The sequence below is a fragment of the Papilio xuthus genome, unplaced genomic scaffold (assembly GCF_000836235.2).
Source record: "Papilio xuthus unplaced genomic scaffold, Pxut_1.1 DF826115.1, whole genome shotgun sequence".
Taxonomy (NCBI): Eukaryota; Metazoa; Arthropoda; class Insecta; order Lepidoptera; family Papilionidae; genus Papilio; species Papilio xuthus.
The window spans coordinates 3945906-3967123 of NW_013532534.1; the positions used below are offsets into that span (position 1 = coordinate 3945906).

Here is a 21218-nt window from a genome sequence, read left to right on the forward strand (position 1 = left end):
TTACATATTATAATATTTATAATGAATATTTACATTTTATTAGTACTTTAGTAATTCATTGGTTAACAACGCTTTGGATACCAAAATGAAAACCTTGAAAATTTATTGTATTTTCAAATTAATAAAAGTTAAATACAATACAATCTTCCAATTCATCTGCATGTAAATACTAGGATCAAATAAAAGAGAACACGTTCATTTCGTGTTCTCCTTAATTTGTTCTATAACCGTGAGATTCTACTGCTGAAGGAATAATAAAAAAATCTTTGTTCCTCAGATACGAGGGATTATATTATGTATGATTTTATCAGCCGTGGAACCCCACTTTAGCGTTGTATTCTATAACTAGATACATTAATTGATTAATAATTATTTATAGTCTTTGTCATTTTCTACACATCACAAATGTCTTGCACTGTCAATTTCACACACACAATCCTAATTATTTGGTTTTGTTTGTGACTTTGAATGTCCCTGAATATAATAGTTCTTCAATTTCTTCATTTCTCACTGGAACCTGAAAAAATAGCAAATATTTAAGACAAATTAATTACTCTGATTAAATGTTCAGGAGTAAGGACTACTTTGATGTTGTGAATTCGAAGTTAAATAACACTTTATAGTTAGTAACTCCTATTAACTGCTATTTATATTTGTGATGCAAAGTTAAAATTATACTTAATATTTCTATCTTTATCATTAAATTTAGTTTAAAAATTACCACAGTCCCGTAACGAATTTTTGTGTAAGACGAAGATAGAGATAAGTTTCGAAGTAAGTGCTTGGATTATTTAAAGTGTGCTAGCTTGATCTAATAGAAACAAAAATAATGCATTAAATGTGTTAATATTATTTGATAAAAACCTTATTCGTGTTAATTGAACTGTCATCACGAGTCAGAACCTTCCGATGAGTGCGTGCTTTCGATAGCGTAAAGACTACGCAAATTGTTTACTGAAAGAAGATAGAAAGAGAGTTAGTTCACAGAAGTTTGAAGTAAAGTAGAGTTATGAGTTATATAGAAATTCTTACTGCTTTGATGCCAGCCTTTGGAAAAGCCGTAGGATGAATCTGATTTTATAGAATCCAAAGACATCGGACCGGAGCCAGTGAATCCAAAGGAAGGACGATTCGAGAATCTCGGTGACGTAAATGGAAAGTTGTCCAACGTGAATTCATCATAATTATTACTATTAATCTTCTTGGATTCAAACTTTTGTTCTGTTTCTGTTTCCTGAACGGTTGTAGTTTGAGTTTTATCACTCCAAGGTTTTGATGTCACTACATAAACTTTTTCTTTGGTTAGTGGCGATATTGATGTCTGTATCAAACCCCACGGCGCAGGTGTTGTTGTTGAACTGCGAAAAGATGACGCTGCAGTGTAAATGCGAGGTTTTTGATTTTCGTCTGGATCTTCCCCTTTTTCTATTAATTGTTTATTTTTAGTTCTCTCTATTATGTTATATTCTTTTATTGACTTTGATGAAGTATTATTTCTTGTTTCAGTGACAGAATGTTGGACGCTGCTCGAACCTTCGTGGTCATAATCCTCGAAATTATATTCGGTGGTTTTATGATCTTGAGGTGGATTTACTGTCGTGAAAAAATCATCAGGAATTTGTTTAGCGTGTTTTTCATTAGATCTAGTCCTATCAGGTGTTGAATAATGATTAGAATATTCTTGTTCAGTCCAGTCGTCAATAGTATGTTGTAATTTAATAATATCAAATGGTGGTTCTTTAACATCGTAGAAATCGTTCAAGACTGTCGGTGTCTGATTTATTTCTTCTGTCACCGCTGAAATGTGTTCTGTCGTTGTAGTTGGAAATGTGGACGTTTCTGTAGCAGTGTTAAAGTATGATATCTCTGTATTCGAAGGCACTTTTCTTCCCAGATGTTCTTCTTTTGTCACGAAAGGTTGAGCTTCTTGAGAAACGGAACGCATTTCTTTATTGTGACTTGTTTTACTTTGTTCAGTTACATAAGGTACAATTATTTGTACAATTTTCGGTTGACTTTCCCGACCGTCTGGTGCAGTTGATAGATCTTTTTGATTATTTTGCCGCGTATCATATTTAGATTCAGTTGTGGGCTGAATTGGCGCACGTGTTACAATCTCGTCATAAATTTCATAATCATTTAGGCCAATGTTTATTGATGATGATGTAGTAGGTGCTGTTACAAAATTTTCAAAATTCTTATGTGGTGCGCTCGGTTTTAAGTAAAGAAGCGGGGAATCAATATGTTGCAGGTTACTTTCTGTTCTATATCTGTCTTGGTCTTCGTCGTTTACTCCCCTTAAGTCTGCAAATACTTGTCTATGATTTAATGGAATGTGAGAATTCTGTCTCATATCTGTAGGTAAGTTACTTTCATAGAGATTGTTACCCGTTTCAAGGCCAGTTGTTTCAAAGCTAACATCTTGGTTTATCTTTGCTGATGAAATATGATCCTCTGAAGCTTGAGGGGTAATATCTCTGGGTTCATCTATTACGTAACTGTTCGGTATATTTCTGTAGGTTTTATTATGATTAGCACTTTTTGTAGCGTCTATATCTATGACAGGAGATTGAATAATTGTTGTTGGATATTCTATTGAATGTACAAATTCTGCAATAGGAACGCTTTGCGCTACATTAACATTATCGGATGTTTTCTTCATTTGATTTATTCCATATATTATGTCTGTTGGGAATGACGAGGTTATTGGTCGGAAAGGTCGTGCATTGAAAATAGGAGGCAAAGGAGAAACACTTAAATTTGGGAGAGCAACTGGTTGCAATGTATGAATATTCCTTCCTTTATTTAAGGTAAATGGAGCAGGATTGGCCAGTGCGATAGAAACATTAGTTTCAAAAGATTTGACAACTTGCGTATTAATTTTACTTGATGCAGCTTCCAACGAATTAAATGAGTAAGGTATATTCAGTGCATTAGTATTACTAATATCTTCACCATATGAATTTTTAAAACCTTTCGGATGCCCTACATTGGGTAACTGTATATGACTCGGAGGTGTCACAATATTTAAAATATCCAAATCATGTCCAACTGGTGACTGATTTATATTTCCTGGAATGTTATTTGAATGTACTGGAGAATGTGTTGTCACCTGTTGGCTGAAATCAAAGGCAATAGATGGTGTACCATAAACTTTTGGATTGTATGCAGAAGTTGTGAAACTGTACGTATTAGGTAGGTCGTGAGATGAACTTAATTGCCGAAATGAAGAACTTGGGGTTAACGTTTTGGGAACACCATATGAAGAGCTGGATGAGTGTATAGAACTTAAAGAATTTTGTGCTGATATTGATATTTGCTGAGTATCGCTTGGAGGTCCATAAGTTGAACTTGGAAATCCACTTAAATGAGATTTTTCAGGTACACCATAAGATATATGAGGTTTGTTTACTTGATTTGTCTTTTGTTCTTGACTTCTTTGGAAATTGAATGATTGGGGTCGATATTGTACTACGTTTTGGGCCACAGAAGTCGGAGTGGAAGGCCCGTACGTTGGACTGTTGCTCTCTTGAACGTTTCTATTTCCTAAGTTATATTTTATCACTGGAACCCATGGCACTAAATTGCAAGGATTGCAATCTTTTTTGAATGGTTCAAGATTAATTTTGGATCCATCGGAATTAGTTTGTTGAGAAGGGAAAAGCCATCCGGATATTTTCTGGAAAAAGGTTGGTGAAGGGGTGGTCGTAAAAGGTTGGGGTTGAGGAACAAAGTTAAAGTTGTATTGCTTGTAAAAAGGAGCGGGGAATTTGAACTCCGAAGAAGGGGGAATTGTTGAAATGGCAGGAGGGTAAGTAGTTTGATATTGGTATCTGAAGTCCTTAATTTGTTGCTGTGGTTTCCCTCCGTGAAAAGGTACCGGAGCTATTGATAATGGAGGTGGCGGCGGTCTTAAGAGATCTCCGAACTGTGATGGGCCATTTCCATTAGCATAGTTAAAGCCGGAAACGGGTTCACAATTATACCTCGCTAAGCCAGCAAGCAGCAATACTGGCAACATCTGAAATATAAAAAAATAGTTGTAGTTTCTAGTCTTATATAATATCTATACTAATATTATAAAGAGGAAAGATTAGATTGTTTGTATTGAATAGGCACCGAAACTACGGAACAGATTTAAATAATTCCTTGTTAGAAGCTAGCTTAGCTTAGAAACTTGCTAGTTAGCTACATTACTCTTGGGTTATATAGGCTAGCTATATTTATTACTAGATTTTTTACAATCTACGTGGAGACTTAAACAACTTTAAACATAACAAGTAGAATTTCGACAAAATAGTAAAAACGATTAAAAAACAATTAAGTGAATTGAGGAGTGTTAGTATTCATTTAGTAATTAGAAACGGTGAAACACTCGACGTGACATATCCAAGCTATTGTAGTATCTTCCCACGACTTGTTATTCTTTGCACTTTTCTCTTTTCTCATAACAAGCGCATTCGGCCGCAATCGGAAGCAGAACGATTTTGGTGCTATCGTTTACAATCTTAATGTTTAAGCATTAGCTTAAGTATATCCTTTTAGCTTAAAACTTTACATAGGAATAACGGATTAAGTTTTATTATAAATTAAATAATAAAATAAATAATTATTATATAATAACTTAATTTTTTTTATATTAAAATAGAAGTATATGAAATTATATTATATATATTATAATTAAGTAACTGTCTGTGTCATAAAAAAAAACAATTGAATAAATACTAAGCAGAGTATAAAGTATTTCGTGCTTGTTATAAGTAATACGAATAAAAGTAAATATTGCATAACATCATATTAAAATTCCTAAGGTAATTCGGTTACATGCTTGCATGCTGCTTGATGCAACAACTTGGCAGATGAAGAGAAATAACCATCTTTGTAAATAAAATCACGAAGCGAGTAACAATCGAATCAATTCGATGCTCGTATAAAGTTCAAGTTTCGAAATTGTAGTAATACGCGGCCACGCATAGCCAAGCTTTAGACGTGATGTTCAAGACGTGATGAAAAGTGAAAATCGATTTTGGTCAATCTGAACGTCGGTCACGTTTTATCGAAGGATAACATAAAATGCAAAACACTCATTGCGTAATTTTTTTAACTTTAAAAATGTTGCTCTAACAACTTAGTTAAACAATTAATAACTATTTCAAGTATCAATTTCCCCAAAAAACATATTTTAAATTGACTTATTTAATTTAAATACATACTACATTTGGTTTTTGAGACCAAAACCTGCGTATAAAGAATATTGTCATCCCTGTCATCTTTGACTAAACAGAGATAAAATATGTTTTAAACGGGGATTTTAATCTCAGAAATCCACGGTGAGTCAAATAAGAAAACGAAAGTAAAAACATAAGCCTCCAACGTCCATCAGTTACCTGCGTGTTATGACTTTAGCCAAACAATTAGACAGTAATGCAAATTAATTGCAAAATTATGTATGTTTACATACAGAGTAATTAATTTGCATAAGTATGCGTAAAACTGTTATGAAAATATTTCTTTCAAAATAATTGTTATAATTGTAAATAACTATTAATTTATTATCATGTAATTAAGATGAATAGAAGAAAATGTTTAGCGTACTGTGTTTAATAGTATTTTTTAAATTACTATTTATTTCATTTCTATAACATTTAGTTAGCCGTTTTCATTCTAAATTTGGGATAATTTTTCACGAAAATTTAAGTGTTTAATAACTTTATAAATATGCTTAAATATTTTCTAGTTATGGTGAAGTAGGGAGAGTAAAGTAATGTTGTGATTACTAGATTTAAACGATGGGCGCACGAGCTAAAGTCATCGCGAGTGAAAGTGCTTTAGAGAATTCAAGTAAAATATTCCAATGATAATGTTTCCTTACGTAAAATTTGCATGACAGACGTACATTGTTGAATAATTTCAAGAACATTGTTAATTAAATGCTGGATCTAACTTTATAAGAATACATATTTTTTTAAAATTCAAAAAGTTCTACTATGCAATTAATTAAATAAGTTCATCTTTGATCAACTTTTATTGTTGGATGTCAAGTCCCACTTCGCTGCGTCACCCTAGTTAGTTGACCAACGATAATCAAGATACAAACAAGATTTGTAATCAATACCATTTATTTTAAATTTAATAAAACCAAATAAAAATTAAGCATCACTACGCTACGCTCGTGGGATTGCAGTAACTATGTCTCTTAATACTACTAGTAGCAACATATTATAATATAAAATTAAAAGAAAGCAATCAGTATAAGCTTATCTAACTGAAATAAATCGATTTTGACCAGACATCGTCTAGACAACCCTTTAGTTATACGAGTACGTTACGAAGTTAATAGACTACAAAAGAACCATAACTCGACTCTACCGGCTACTTAAAGGGCAATGACTTCTAAAGACTTTAGTAAACAGATAGATCAGATATGAGTATGAGCATGCAAGGATATTAAGTTAACTTTATTATTATCAAATGGAACATTTTTCATTTCAGAGACTTATTATAATTTATTCTATTTTATTAATATCATAAATCCGATAGTTTAGATGGATGGATGTTTGTTTGAAGATATCTCCTGAAGGGCTTAACGGATTTTAATGAAATTTGACACACATGTAGAGCATATTCTGGAAGAACACATAGTCTACAATTTTTTTTTAATTTCGCGTGGATAGAGTCGCGGGTGACAGCTAGTAAATAATAATGATCGCCTCATTTTTTAGCAAGGAATATTGATAATTGGGTCTTCACGACACGAAATGTGGAAACAATAGTTAATATGGATATGACATTATAAAGTCACGGAGCAAAAAATAGAGTCATAACTCTTACTTTCGCGGAAACAATGCAAGCTGTCAACGCACAACTATTCACTAATCAGTCATTCACAACAAATCATTCATTCCGTTCACTAAAACAAATAATACACGTGACAGTTGCATGATAGACTATTTGTAAACGGAACTCATACTAGAATTAACAATGCTCGATGTATATAATGAACGACAAATGGGGTGAGAAATGGTGGAGAAAGCATCACTATGAGTCGTGACTCTGTACACAGACTGATCTACATCTTATATCGATTAATCTTCGACGATATAAAGATAAACTCTACGGAAACTATAATTAACTTGTTGTCTTTGTTTTGTCATAGAGAATGAAAGGGATAAAAATATATATTAATAAATAATACTGTATTGGAGTTTTCACAGGATTTTATTTCTAAAGGCAAAACTGACTGGCCATTGTACATTTATATGAAAAACATATGACATTTTCTTGAGTCTTGTAACACTTAGCAGAGCTATGTTCACGCTTAAAGAATAATTACAGCTATTAAAAGAATGAAATGAGGTAACAAAGTGTCGTAATATTTTTATCTGTCGTTTTATTCAATATGTTTTGTATTTTAGAGGAAAAAGTAGTGAACCCTTGATTATAACTATACATTGAATGAACTTTTCTTAATTATATTAAGAAGAAACAAAATGGATCCAGAATCAAAACATCTGAGTATTTTTTACAACTGAAATTTAGTGCCAAAGGGACATAACCTAACTTTATTGTCATAATGAAATATTATTTTTATTCAACAACTAAGAAGCTTTACGATTAAAAAATTTACTTATCATAAGTAGACGAGTACCAAGCGAAAGTATTAAATAGTTTGCATAGAAATAATTACATTCATCTATTGTGTATATTATATGAAATAACATTTTAATGAAAGTGAACGCGCCATTATGTGACTCTTTACGTTTCTTGGCGGGAAACCTTAGACCTGTTCGACTTTCAATAGCTTAAGGTCATAGTTCTTTACAATTGCGTCAAGTATCTTTTTAAAACATATTTTGCATGCTTGAAACATTTTTATCGAGAAATATAAAACAAATATTAAAACGGTAACATCGCTGTTAAGTTTATCGGTTAATAAAATTATATACGATATAAGTAAAAGTAGATTCGAGTTACAATGCAAGAAAACATAAAGATGAAGGAATTTCTATAAATTTATGTATCTTAACTAAAAACGTAATGCTTTAATTTCATTTTTTAATCTCACCGGAAGATACAAAGTTTATAATCTGTATGTTATCACTCTTATCTCAATTTAAATACGTTAGAGATCCAAAAAATGTCTGACATAAATGGACACAGAATGTAAGTAATGGTGGAACATTATAATGTCGTGTCTGAGAGTCATTCAACGATTATCATCATTGGGTGAAAGGTTCACGCAAATGATACATTTTTACTACCGTGAATTGCTAAACCTTTTTAAATCTCATGTCTATTAAAATTATAAACCGATGTGTATGCCAACATACTAAATTGTTTTAAATAATTAGACAGTTTTCAATGTGTTATATTAAAAAATAAATAAGAACAGATTTATACGATTGCGAAAATGTTACTGATAATTATTGCCCTTTTTTATTTAATTTATTTTCCGCCAAGTTTTAAAGAAAGAAAAGAATTCTCTACATATCATTAATGATTTACCTAAAAAAGTTAAAAAAACGAAATTAGATCAAGGTCTTTGAATCAATTTGCGTATAGTTCATGTTCGGAAGATATAAACAGCAAAGTCCGATTCATTTCACTGTCGCGGTCAACGAAAGTGGCTCCGTGTTAATTGCAGCCAGTTAGCCGGCTGACGGCCGTTACTTATATGGTTATAATTACGCTATGTTACAGTTATTGTTTACCTTCCTTGATTACATACAACATTGTACAAATAATAATACACGGTAAAAGTCTTAATAGGTATCTCAAAATATCATAATTAAAAATATTTTCTTAAGAAATAATTCATTCATATAACTTTGACGTATTCTAGTGACGAAATGATTTCTATATATTATTCCCAATCTATACATTATAAAACGTAAGAGTTTGTTCGTTTGTTTACACGCGCTAATCTCAGGAACTAATAGTCCGATTTGAAAAATTCTTTTTTTGTTGGATAATCTATTTATAGAGGAAGGCTTTAGGCTATATAACATTACACTATGACTAATAGTTTTTTTTAATCCGCGCGGACAGAGTCGCAGGCGACAGCTGGTTTTATATAAAGCCTGACTTTAAATATATTATGAGAAAAGAGAGTTCTCACGAAGTATACAGAGGTGTTAATATTTGCCGAAACATTACACTTATACTTTCAAACGCTCATATTATTTGTAAAGTCACGCATCATATTATAACAATTTCACCAATTACGTCTCTCGTGTGATATAAACAATATAATGTTATATTTTGTGAGATCACATTTTGTGGGATATAATGATATAGAATTAGCCTAGACGTAAACTGGTATGGCAGTTGAGAAAATACGCTTTCGCGAAGCTCCGATATAATTTTGTTCCCAGAAGAAAACAATTGTTCAAAACAATGACTTGTATAGTTCAAGAGCACTCTCTTGTGCGACTTTAACTGAATCTTGTGAAATACGATCTTTTTTATTGGTTGTAATCTGCTTTAAGGCCTCCTAAATAACTCTAACAAGAAAACTTCGCAGACTGACATCTAAATAGCGTATTTGATCCATACTTAGCAGATATTTTAGACGTGATTTAAAATTTAATTTGATATAAATATTTCCGATTAATGCACAATAATATGTGCATAATGTGAATTTTATAGAGGAATTTTATAAGGAGGAAAACGAGCAATGAATATTTTATAGCATAAGTAGGAAAGGAGCAGTGAAGGAACTTCAAGAAATTCAGGAAATCTTTAAGACAAGGAGCCTTTTTATAATCCTTAGTAATAGATTTGGAAATATCGCTGAATGACTGGGTCATTTAAAAAATAACAGCTATCACTTCTAAAGCTGAGAAAACATGTTAAAACTCTAGAATAACAAACAGTATAAGTTCAAAAAATACCATTTAAACAAATGTTTCACAAACACTGAAAATGTCTTAAGTGCGTATTAACCTTTAAAAAAACATACAGAAGAACTGAGCACCTCCTCGCTTTTGAAGTCGGTTAAAAAGTTTTTGTTAAAAGGAGTAAAACAAAAGCTTTTAAAGCCACGATTATATTGGAGCTTTACGTACGGAGCTAAAAGCTAATGATTACGTAAGTGCAACTAAAGCTCATCCAGAGTTAAAATGATAAGTTAAAGTGTAACAAAACTTTTGTTTACTTTTGTTACGCAATGCGTGATTATTTTTTAGCCGTAAGCTGTAATCTTGTTAGATGTTAGAGGAATGTTCACATAGTTTTTTAAATACCTTGTAGATGTATACGATCGCATAATACTTAGTTAAATTTATATTCTAAAATTGATCGATAATTAAAATCTGAATCAAATTCGTATAAATTTAACTTGTTTTAAATGTGTCTAACGCAACACAAAAAAATGGAAATAAATTAGTGTTATGAATTAAAAAAATACAACTACTTGTTTATCTAAAACAAAACATTATCTTAAATATGTAACAATTGTTAAAAACTTTTTGAAAATAACGATTCTTTACGTCAAAATTTTGTACGCATGCGTAAGTTTCATCTCAATGCAGTGAAGCAAGCTTTTATCAAAAGATAAACACATCCCAAGTTATACCAGTGAAAAAATAAGAAAAAACTCACCATAAAAGCCATTATATCCGATTATTTTATGAGAATAAGATTTCGATCACTAAATATATTTGATCATCACTAAACAGTCATCACCGGGAAACTTCAGTTCACCTTACATGCTTTAGCTTCATATCACAAGACGTGTGATAAGAAATTAAGGAGTCATTACGTGTTTTCGACACTGCGGTCGTTTGTGAACAGTGCGGTATAGCACAGGCGGTTCCCACGTGAGAGAAATGCACCGCAACAATAGTGGAGGCGCCCGAGTCGAAAGGTGGGCAAAAAGCGAATGAGCGCAAGCACCAAGCATTCCAACCAGGGTGAGAGGTTTATACCTGCTGACCCATTTCAACCGCAACTATTGACAATGCCATGAAGAATTTTGAGCCCCTATTTGAGATACATCTCGAAAAAGAATCCCCGCTTTGTCAATATTTATGAGCGATTAGATATGAGATTTAAATTTGGTCGTAGTAAACTCGTATCCATATTTTTTTATAACTTTTAAAGCTTAGATAACCAACTTATAAAGTTAAATTCCAGTTTTCCAGTAGGATTGTAATATAATTGATCTTTTGTTTAACAAATCAATGGCTTTGTTTTTTCTTCTCTTAGATAATCTTACGCCACTGTTATTAGACAGATTGGTGTAAAAAGTGTGAGACTTTGATTACAATACAGATTCGCATTGGGATTTCTATAGATAATTGCAAAGCATCAGAAATATATTGCCATGTCGGACTATATGTCCGACAAGCCATAATTCCATTCAACACCTCGCTGTGGCTTGTCGGACGCTTTTTAATCGAATTGTTGTATACAGCGTGACCTGCAAGGCCCCATTATAATGGTTCTGGATAAGATTAAAAAAAAATCGTTTTTCGAAAAATCATTCTGGCAGCTAACGTGTTAAAATAAAAAAAAATTAATATCTTAAAGAAGTATCTCCTGTCGTCTTATAGTTAGCCCTTATATTAGCTTATTTACTCTTCACTGTACAATTTAACTGTACAAGACCTAAAGGCATTAGATATGCTTTATAAACCTTTTAGTTAAGGTACCAACAAAAATAAGGTAAGTTTAAAAATCATGAGTTACAAAGATTTCAAAAAATTCTCACATAAAAACTAAGACGCTTAAGTCAGTGGGTGTCTGTCGTAACGGAAATTATACGTAAGCCACAATTTACTGTACAACCGAAACGTCCGAACGAAAAGTCCTCTTTTAATTGCTATGAATTTGAAACCAATTAAAATTTCAAATACACTAAAGAATACTGCGTTTTAGTTAAAGATAAAGCATCTGATATAGAGTTGAGTTCGTATCCAATTTATTATTTTTAATTAAGTGCGTAAGTAAGCAGTTTATGAAAATAATATTTTTTTAATTCCTACTAATTTAAGCTTTTATTATAAGGTTCACAAAAAATAGTCATGTTGAAGTTTGGTAACCACGATGTTTCACAGTACTTACCCTTTAGTTTCTTCTTCTTCTTCTAGTGCCTCTTCAGTCTTGAAGGATCGCCGCTAACTTGGAATATTTGGTTTTGTCAAGTTCCTTTAGTTTTACGCTTTTTAAAATTTTATTCTTTATTTTTTTCACTCTGCTATTCTTGTTAGTGACAATATAGGAAGTTACTTATCACTAAAACAGTATAAAAATACTTTCTAGAATTTAATTTGTACCCTTATGACATCCAGGTGAGTAACAAAGAGTTTGTATTCATTGCATGTTCGGTTATGCAGTGAAATTGTGGAATTTCGTGGCACAGTGTTGTGTTTACTAAACTGTCGGCTTTCGCGTATCGTCCTGATGCGATACACGTCTGTAGGGGAAACTTTTACTACTTTTGATACTTGCTTCACATCATTTAACTTTTTACTTTATCAAAGGTATTTTACATCTAACTTCTAATTGCGCAACCTAGAGTTTATCCGATTCAAATAAATGTAGAGTTCGGAACTCTCGTCTGTGAGTTTTATTTATAATCTGTATAAAATTATTTAATTACAGTATTAAAAATCATCTGGGGTCTACCTTGATCGCCCAACATAGGTTTATGTATTGGTTGAAGTCGTTTGAATTAATTTTGTTCTGTTGTATAAAACCTTACCGCATTGTTTTCCACAACGATGCCAATTTTACTTAATGCCTTTAAATTCCCTGACACAGATATAAAACAAACCTCGACCCATTTTAAATAAAGAACATAATATATTACAAGTAATGTTAAGAGAGCAATTTAAGTAACGCAACTTTTATCCTAAAGTATTATTAACAAAACCGAGCACGTCAATGAATTTTGTTGTTATTCTAATTGCATAATGTTGCAAAAATACGTACTCGTTCGAGAATATGCAGTCAGTACTCAGACGATCGAAAGTCGCGAAAACACGCACATCAGCGACAAACGCTAGTCATGCTAATTTCAAGACGTCCAAATGGTTTATTATATTCATGGCACGTCTTCTTTAACTTTTCATGTTTATTATTTATTCATTTAGTTACAAGTTTACAATCCTTAATCAATCGACACCCAAAATAACGAATCAAATGGCAACTAGTACATTATCAGTTAATCCGTTTAGGCCACATAAAGCCAAAAAGGTCATGAACTATTGTAAAAGGCATAAAACAAACCACATGTTCAGCCCAATTTGTAGTTATAATTTTCTACTTTCAAATAGAGTCCAATTCTATTTAGTTCACACGCGATCTGATCTTACGGTGCCACACAAACGCATCTATAGTACGAAATCGCTTCGACCATTTCTTTTATCGATGACCATTCAAAACCGGTCACGGTTTGTTTCATGACACAACAAATTTACATTCAGTTGCCACTGCCAAAACATATTGTTATCTCTATATTTTTTAAGGACATGAAAGGGATGTCGATATGTCATTTATATAATTCCATCGTTATGTTCTTGTCTACACGTATGCAACGATCACTAACTAATCAATGTATACGGGATTCTCGTCTTAACGCTGTTATGAAAAATACGGCATCTCATATGAACAAATACGAGTTATGTGTTTACCATTTGACTTCATACAAATATTATATGAAGCACTGAATATTAGTTTTAGGCAGACCCAATCGATTGCCTCAACGAAACGCAAGTGAAAGCAAATACGTTAAAGCTGAAGCATGTTTTATTTAAATATTCTTATGTCGGTGGAGTCGTGTTACGCATTGTAGTTAACGATTTCAATTATTATATTAAAAACAAGAGCGCTATTTATTAATCCAATCTTGATGTGTTATGAAATAATATATTCAGTATGATACTTCTATTTTACGTGATTGTGAGACATCTTATTTTTCTTGTCCACTGCGGCTTGGACATCTTTACTGCAGGTAAACTTTATTATTTTACTGACATTAGTCTTTTGGACCTAGAAATCTTACTGCAAAGATTTATCTAACGTAACTTTATATAGCCATTCCACAGTTTTCTTGTTTTGTTCACGGAAGCGGTAAGTATTTAAGCGGAGTTCATTCAGTATCGTTTAAAACAATAACATCATTGAGAATCGTCTCAGACACTTTCTGAGAATTAAAAACGGCCAAGTATCAAACTGTACCTTATTTCAATATGGTAATGCATATATTTATATAAATATAACATTGTAAGATGTGCATAATTGGAAGTGTTGCCAGATGAATTTGACCTTGATACTGTCATGAGAGTAACTCTCAACGTCTATTGTCTTGTTTCATTCACTTTTTACTACATGCGATAAAGTTTCTCGTGATTACCACGTATTTAGCTAACAACTCAGTATACGATAGTTTGTTAATTTTGCGAAGCTCACTACAAATATCCTAGTTAAGGGGGATATTAACCAAAACCAAACGGGCTACCCAAATCACCCCATAACTTAGAATAGGCTCCAAACCCCACAATGGGGACGTTTAGTAGGCTGATGATGAAATAAAGGACAAAGTTGTATGAAATATGTTTAGTAATTAACAACCATAATGGAAGTAGACCGAAAAGTTTTTGCTCAGTTACTTTTTAATTGACAATGACAATGACAGTTCAATAAATGTTGAATGAGAGAAAATAAAGGAGTTATAATGTAATGAATTTATTAAACAGGTATATATTATTCGTCCAATATATTGTGATAAGATTCGTTCCTCAAGCGATCAGTGTAAAGACATACGAAGTGAGACGCATCAATGAATCCGCGTATTTGGTAACAAGTTTTCCTGAATACGATTATGGAACTTCTAGAGGGATCGATTTAAATGCTGACGCCAAAGTTGTTTCTATGGATGATCAGAAAAAAGTGTTAAAAAGTGGCCACACTATTGGAGACGCCGCAAATGCGATTCCTTTAGATGAAAACGCACACAAACATAAACCGAAAATATCACCTTTCGCTATCAAAGATGCGAGAAAAAGTTATTTTAAGAATTTCTATGCAACTATGAGAAAAGTTCCTATTTCTACTGTTGCTCCATCCGCGTCACCCTCTTACTCAGGATTATTAGATGCAGATTTAAAAGATTACAAAGGAGCTATTGTGCCAGTGGATTCTAATCTAATAACAGCTCGAAAATTAGCGTCAATATTAGTCTATGAGCTTCAATATAACGATCAGGAGTACTTAAAAAATATGGAACGAATCAAAAAAAGAAGAAATCGTGAATAAATTATGTAAACTATTAGATTTTCTATTTTTACAGTATTTTATTGTATTATAATATATCTAAAAATATCAATTATGTTTTCATCTGCAACAATTATTGTGGATTTCTTATTATTTTCCTCGTCTGTAGATAAACTCTTTTTTTCTTTTCACTTTTATTAAACTAAAGATCTCTATAGTATTTTTGGTTGGTTTTCGATCAAACTGGTTTATCAGAATAAGATTATATTTTATTAAACTAATGAATATGTCCGCTTCTATAAGACCTTGTTTAAAAACAAACGAAACAAAAGCCTTTACAAGGTGAACGGTATCTAGTTTCCGTTGTGGTAACCTAGCCCCATGACTATCGGGTGATCCTTGGTTTTGAGGAAGCCTCTAAAAGTTATTGTTACTACATGATAACGATGTTCAATATGATGTGAATGTGTTCGATGTTCGATGTTCAAATGTGCAAAATATAGTACAAAATGAAAATATACTACAATATTAACGATGACAACGATAATTTGCTTGTAATTTTAATGTAACAATTTACTTCCTGTCACAATGATAAGTGAACATTCAACTAATATTGCCTTTAGAACAAAACGTGGTGAAGAGAAAAGGTAAATACAACGCGCAGTTTAAATACTCATGTGTTAAAATACATATTTAAATATAATGATAATTCATCATCATCTATATCCAAGAAACTTTTGTTTTGGCAATTAATTGCTACTTTTTAAGGAACTTCAAATTGGAGTCCCAGGGTTCTGTCTCTAAAATGATAATCTTTGTTATTTACATATTTTTATCGTATGTTATTTACGTTACTACTTATCGCAGTTTTATTACGTTTACCGTGGATCTAGTCATAGAGTTCATCCACCATTACTTTACGACAAACATATTTTGAGCTCTGAAAGTTTCCGTAAATAAATTCAATTGTGATTCGATTAATATTCTAAAAAGTAAAGTTATTACATGAAATGTTACCAAAATAAATAAGTACTTAATCTTTATTAATTTTCAATTCTATTGATAGTAGTTCTGTGCATCCTCTCCTGCGTCGATTTAAATTAGGCAACGCATACAATTGCGTAGTATGTCTATGGGCAACGGTCACTTCGCTATTTCAGTGATTTCAGGTGGCCGCTCGCTGTTTTGCCAACTTATGATATAAAAAAAGTACTTTTTAGTGCGTGGAAACAAAGTAATTATTGCAATAAATTATACACTGATTTCACCAGTAACTATCACATGATTTTACTTTCGTTGTCTGTGCTATACAAAGTTTGAACAGAATTGCTTTTATGACAGACAATTCTAGAAAATCCTTGTGACGACACACGTAAGATTATTGCTGTTTATGTACCTTTATTTACTGTTGTGAGACAAAACTTGATAATACTAATCCCACCTTACATATGGGTCCGTTTAGACCATTAGGTTAAGTGTTAACGTAGGTGAAGGAATATACTTTTTTTTAAATTGATTTTCCAATAAAGTGTTATAGTATAGAATTTAAATAAGATGAAATAAATACTTAATCATTTTCAAAAATTTTAATTAAAATGAATTATTTTGAAATGTTTATTTAACGGTTTAATATTAATACATAGCAATGTATATTATGTATCTCTCAAAAAGATAATTTTAATATATTAAACATACAATTGCACAGTTTCGTAATATGGACAATGCAATCAACCAAAATTTTCTTCCGGATTTTTCCGTTCAATTTTTGGAAAAAGTTCAGTGTAAACGGAACTTAAATAAAATTCATTAAGCCGTTGGGCAAGTGTAAGAAGTGGTGGTGCACACTGCTTTATCTGGATCAAAGACGGATATGCTAGGGCATGTGTACTCATATTGGCTGTATGATCCGTCATTTTGTAGAATACACATATAATAGGTCTGACATGTTGTATCAGCGGTGTTCGCAAATCTCCCGGCTGCCGTGCAAACCATGACAGTAGTCGCGTCGGTAGTCGTAACAGTTGTCGCCGCAGTAGTTGTTACAGTAGTTGGCGAGGCAGTTGTAACTGTAGTTGCAGCGTCAGTAGTTGTAACAGTTGTAGCGTCAGTAGTTGTAACAGTTGTAGCGTCAGTAGTTGTAACAGTTGTCGCGTCAGTAGTGGTAACAGTTGTGGCCGCGTCTGTGGTCGTTATAGTAGTTGCGGCGTCGGTCGTGGTAACAGTTGTAGCGTCAGTTGTGGTAGCGTCAGTCGTCGTAACAGTTGTAGAGTCAGTCGTGGTAGCGTCAGTCGTCGTAACAGTTGTAGAGTCAGTCGTGGTAACAGTTGTAACGTCAGTCGTGGTAGCGTCAGTCGGCGTAACAGTTGTAGCGTCAGTCGTCGTAACTGTTGTAGCGTCAGTCGTTGTCACAGTTGTAGTAGAATCAGTAGTGGTAACAGTTGTAGCATCAGTCGTCGTCACAGTTGTAGCATCCGTCGTGGTGGCGTCTGTCGTTGTAACGGTTGTAGCGTCAGTCGTCGTTACAGTTGTCGCTGCGTCAGTCGTAGTTGCAGCGTCAGTGGTCGTCACAGTAGTTGCCGCGTCAGTTGTGGTAGCAGTAGTTGCGTCAGTCGCGGTAACGGTCGTCGCATCAGTGGTCGTTACAGTAGTCGCCGCGTCGGTTGTTGTTGCCGCATCCGTAGTAGACGCTGCAGTAGTTGCCGCGGCAGTAGTTGCCGCGGCAGTAGTTGCCGCGGCAGTAGTTGCCGCGGCAGTAGTTGCCGCGGCAGTAGTTGCCGCGGCAGTAGTTGCCGCATCCGTAGTTGACGCTGCAGTAGTTGCCGCGTCAGTAGTAGCCGCAACAGTAGTTGCCGTGACAGTAGTCGCAGCATCTGTAGTCGTTATAGCAGTGGTTGTTGTGTCGGCGCCGTATACTTGCCATACTATAGACAGCACCTTGAAAAACAAAACAATGTGTCAAATCTGTCTTATTGTTAAATATTCTTGAAGAAATGCTAAATAATATTAGAATGGAAGCTTCATGTTTATTAGCAAAAGTTATATAAATTGCGGGGTCGAATGTCACTTATTTGCCTTACAATAGTTAAATTATATCTATCACTTTGACAAACTTTAATCACATAACAAAACTTTCTTTTGAAATTATCACCACTTACTAAAATTATGACGATGTTCGATCGACCGTACATTTTTAGTTTCTTTCTAAATCTCCATAAATGTTTATAAGAGCGAATCTTTTATAACGCAAGACAAGATAAAGGAGATTCACAACAATAAAAAATATAATCTTACATTTATTTGCTAGACTAATATGCATCATAGTGCAACCACATGTCTACGTGTTTATCTTATTCCCATAAACTCTGAGTTGATATACTAATCTCCTGATTATTTTATTTAATGGTGAAATTCCAAAGAATTTCCTTTAGTATTTTACTATCCGCAACTTTCTTTTAAAAGGTTACTGCTTACAAGCGTTGATTGACAGCAAGATATCTTTAATATTTTAGGCAACAGAGCTTCCAACGAAATTATTGTTTCTGACCTTAGTGAGGTACCGAACATGCTGCCGTGCCGTGATACTAAATGGTTTATACTAGTTTCTCCGTAGGACAGGCTTTAGATGCTTATCAAATTACGCTACCAGTGCTACCTGGGATGAAACGAATATAAGTACAATGAATTGTTAACCTCTCACCACAAGCATGGTAAAACATTATTGCAATATGCAGAGTCGAAGGAGTTGTACTTATTAATGTTTTAATTTTTTTATTAATAGTACACTATATAATTAAATGATATAAAAAAACTTATTTGTGTAGATACATGTTAGGAGGTACGAACATGTAATCTGAGTTTATACCAAATGTTTATTTACCAGTAATTACAACTTACAATTTTATTTCGTCAGAATGTGAAAAATGTAGTACAAGGAATATACTACGATCACAACAAACTGTCTCGTCACAGCGCAAGTAAAGCCTGAATCATGTGCAAACAACCAACCCTTATCTTAAGTTAATATAGTGATGTTAAAAACATATCGATAATTTGAATCTACTTTTAAAATAAAAATATTTATGTAAGAAACACTGGCTAGTTTGAATTTATTCATTTGATGGGTTTTAGTGCCTTTTATAAATAGTATAACCCTTAACGAAAACGAATTTGAAGATAGGAGTTCAACAGCTCAGTACAAAAGGAAGTGAACTTAACTTCACATACAGGTATCAGCATGATTACGTTATGTCGATAAGTTACCACTACGTTCGATCACAACACTAAAGTTAACGTCCGCCTTTTATAGGACTTCAGAGTTCTGATACAGCTGTACTGCTGTACAAAATGCATAGTAAAAATTAATTGTTTTCGGAGGCAGTGGGACATAAATATTAAAGGTGCCGTATTAAAACCTAATCAAGACATGATCTATAAATGTTTTCTTATTTATCTCGGGGTAAGTTTGATTTGATGCATCTACTGAATTTATCTTAGACCAGCTAAGAATAAGATCGGCAAGATCTGTTAAGCCGTTTTAGAGATAGAGACTTCTAACAAATATCCAAACTTTCGCATTTATAATATTACTAAGATTTAAATACATTATTGAGCTATGTTTATCGTTATGTACTTGGCTCCTTATTCTTGGCGGTAGCCCAATTAATAAGAAACTGGTAATTAAATTTAAAAAAATCTTAGTAAATTTATTTCTAGTATGCAATTCATAAAAAAACATTGTCAACACTAACATAATGAAAAAGCCATTGGTACGTTTTTCAAGAATCTGTTTAATCGTTGTACAATTTAGTTTTGCGACACATTTTATTTAAAAAAAAACAATAAATTAGGAAAGATTATTTTACATGCTTTAAAATATCTAAAAAATACAATAACGAGAATTTTATTAACGAACTAAACTGGTCATTTAAAGTAGTCAGATTTTAGCCGAAAGCATACATAAATGAATACAATTCGCTACACAAACTTCGTAATACACCGCAATACTTTAATTTTATTTGACGACGTTTTTTTCATGCGTATATTAAACAAGGCCGTAATCTCCTGGAAATTCTTATAACAACATTATTAAGCCTACCAACTACGGAAAAAGTATTGTAATGTGTAAGAAAGATAAGGAAATTGTAACATACTAAAAAGTAGCTTTATAATTTAATTTCGTTCCAATAATCTATAAATCAATGACGTCATATCCCTTTAGAAAATCAAATGAAAAATAGTTTTATACAAACAAAAGTACTATTTCATGTCTTTAATTTCTACATATTTCATTACAATTGCAGATACTCTGGCAAAGTGTGAATGGCGCCGACCAATGTGTAACTCGCGGAAGGTTTCCTAATCGAATAGAAAATTGCCGAGGCTACACCATGTGTATTAATGGCCCCGCCGGTTTCATAGAATACAACCTCACCTGTCCAGAATCCTTCATTTACAGCCATTTAGAAAACCTCTGTACAAACGTGACTAGTTACAAATGTATGCCTGAATTCAAATGCACGGAAGCAGGAAATTTTGAAGTCGATTCTGAAAATTGTACGTCATTCGCAGCTTGTGTTGAAGGTCTAAGCGGTTTAGTGGATGCAAGATGGTCGGAATGCCCCCAAGGAACAGTATTTAGTCCAACCGAAAAGAGTTGCATAAATGAAACGTTATATGGTTGTCATAAAATCGAAGATTCACCCAATATTCTTTCTATTCTAATTAATAATGGACCAATATTTACTGCTAATTTTACTTTAAATGATGCTCCTACATTAAGTTATCATTATACTACTGTGTATGGGTTTTCGTTACTTCTGTTATTATATACAATAAAGCGTTAAGACATTTATCGTTTTTATATTAAACCTGATCCTATAGTTCATTTGTGTTGAATGGTTCAATAATAATCGTGTGCTACTTTTGTTAATTCACAATACAATAATACGTTTGTTGATGTTTGTTATTATTTGATGATTTGAGTTTTTTCCTTTTCATGC

At 32.8% G+C, this 21218-nt stretch overlaps 3 protein-coding genes across 5 annotated transcripts; 1 reads left to right on the forward strand and 2 right to left on the reverse strand.

Annotated features, from left to right (window-relative positions):
* Positions 1-81: 81 nt before the first annotated feature.
* Positions 82-10844, reverse strand: LOC106123414 (uncharacterized). 2 transcript variants are annotated; one of them, XM_013319720.1, is made up of 4 exons: positions 10603-10843; positions 1033-4021; positions 865-954; positions 82-517 (listed from the first exon to the last, which is right to left on the reverse strand). In XM_013319720.1, exons 1-3 carry the CDS (start codon positions 10612-10614, stop codon positions 890-892), a joined length of 3066 nt encoding a protein of 1021 aa, XP_013175174.1. In that variant the 5' UTR covers positions 10615-10843; the 3' UTR covers positions 82-517; positions 865-889. The 2 variants fall into 2 exon arrangements, with proteins under 2 accessions (XP_013175174.1, XP_013175175.1); XM_013319721.1 differs by lacking the exon at positions 865-954 and having other exon boundaries at positions 10603-10844.
* A 5993-nt stretch (positions 10845-16837) lies between these two features.
* LOC106123282 (Mucin related 18B) lies at positions 16838-18482 on the reverse strand. 2 transcript variants are annotated; one of them, XM_013319522.1, is made up of 3 exons: positions 18375-18482; positions 17588-18153; positions 16838-17539 (listed from the first exon to the last, which is right to left on the reverse strand). In XM_013319522.1, the coding sequence occupies exons 1-3, from the start codon at positions 18405-18407 to the stop codon at positions 17026-17028; spliced, it is 1113 nt and encodes a 370-aa protein (XP_013174976.1). In that variant the 5' UTR covers positions 18408-18482; the 3' UTR covers positions 16838-17025. The 2 variants fall into 2 exon arrangements, with proteins under 2 accessions (XP_013174976.1, XP_013174975.1); XM_013319521.1 differs by having other exon boundaries at positions 16838-18153.
* A 1016-nt stretch (positions 18483-19498) lies between these two features.
* LOC106123233 (uncharacterized) lies at positions 19499-21062 on the forward strand. The gene is made up of 2 exons (XM_013319464.1): positions 19499-19675; positions 20520-21062. Exons 1-2 carry the CDS (start codon positions 19643-19645, stop codon positions 21060-21062), a joined length of 576 nt encoding a protein of 191 aa, XP_013174918.1. The 5' UTR covers positions 19499-19642.
* The last annotated feature ends 156 nt before the right edge of the window (positions 21063-21218 follow it).

Coding starts and splice junctions, on each gene's coding strand:
- LOC106123414 (XM_013319720.1), bottom strand. Junction 955..1,032: donor CAAAGGCTGGCATCAAAGCA/GTAAGAATTTCT, acceptor ATCTTCTTTCAG/TAAACAATTTGCGTAGTCTT.
- LOC106123282 (XM_013319521.1), bottom strand. CDS start 18,407: ATGTACGGTCGATCGAACATCGTCATAATTTTA. Junction 18,154..18,374: donor CGAACATCGTCATAATTTTA/GTAAGTGGTGAT, acceptor TTGTTTTTCAAG/GTGCTGTCTATAGTATGGCA.
- LOC106123233 (XM_013319464.1), top strand. CDS start 19,643: ATGATCTATAAATGTTTTCTTATTTATCTCGGG. Junction 19,676..20,519: donor GTTTTCTTATTTATCTCGGG/GTAAGTTTGATT, acceptor TTACAATTGCAG/ATACTCTGGCAAAGTGTGAA.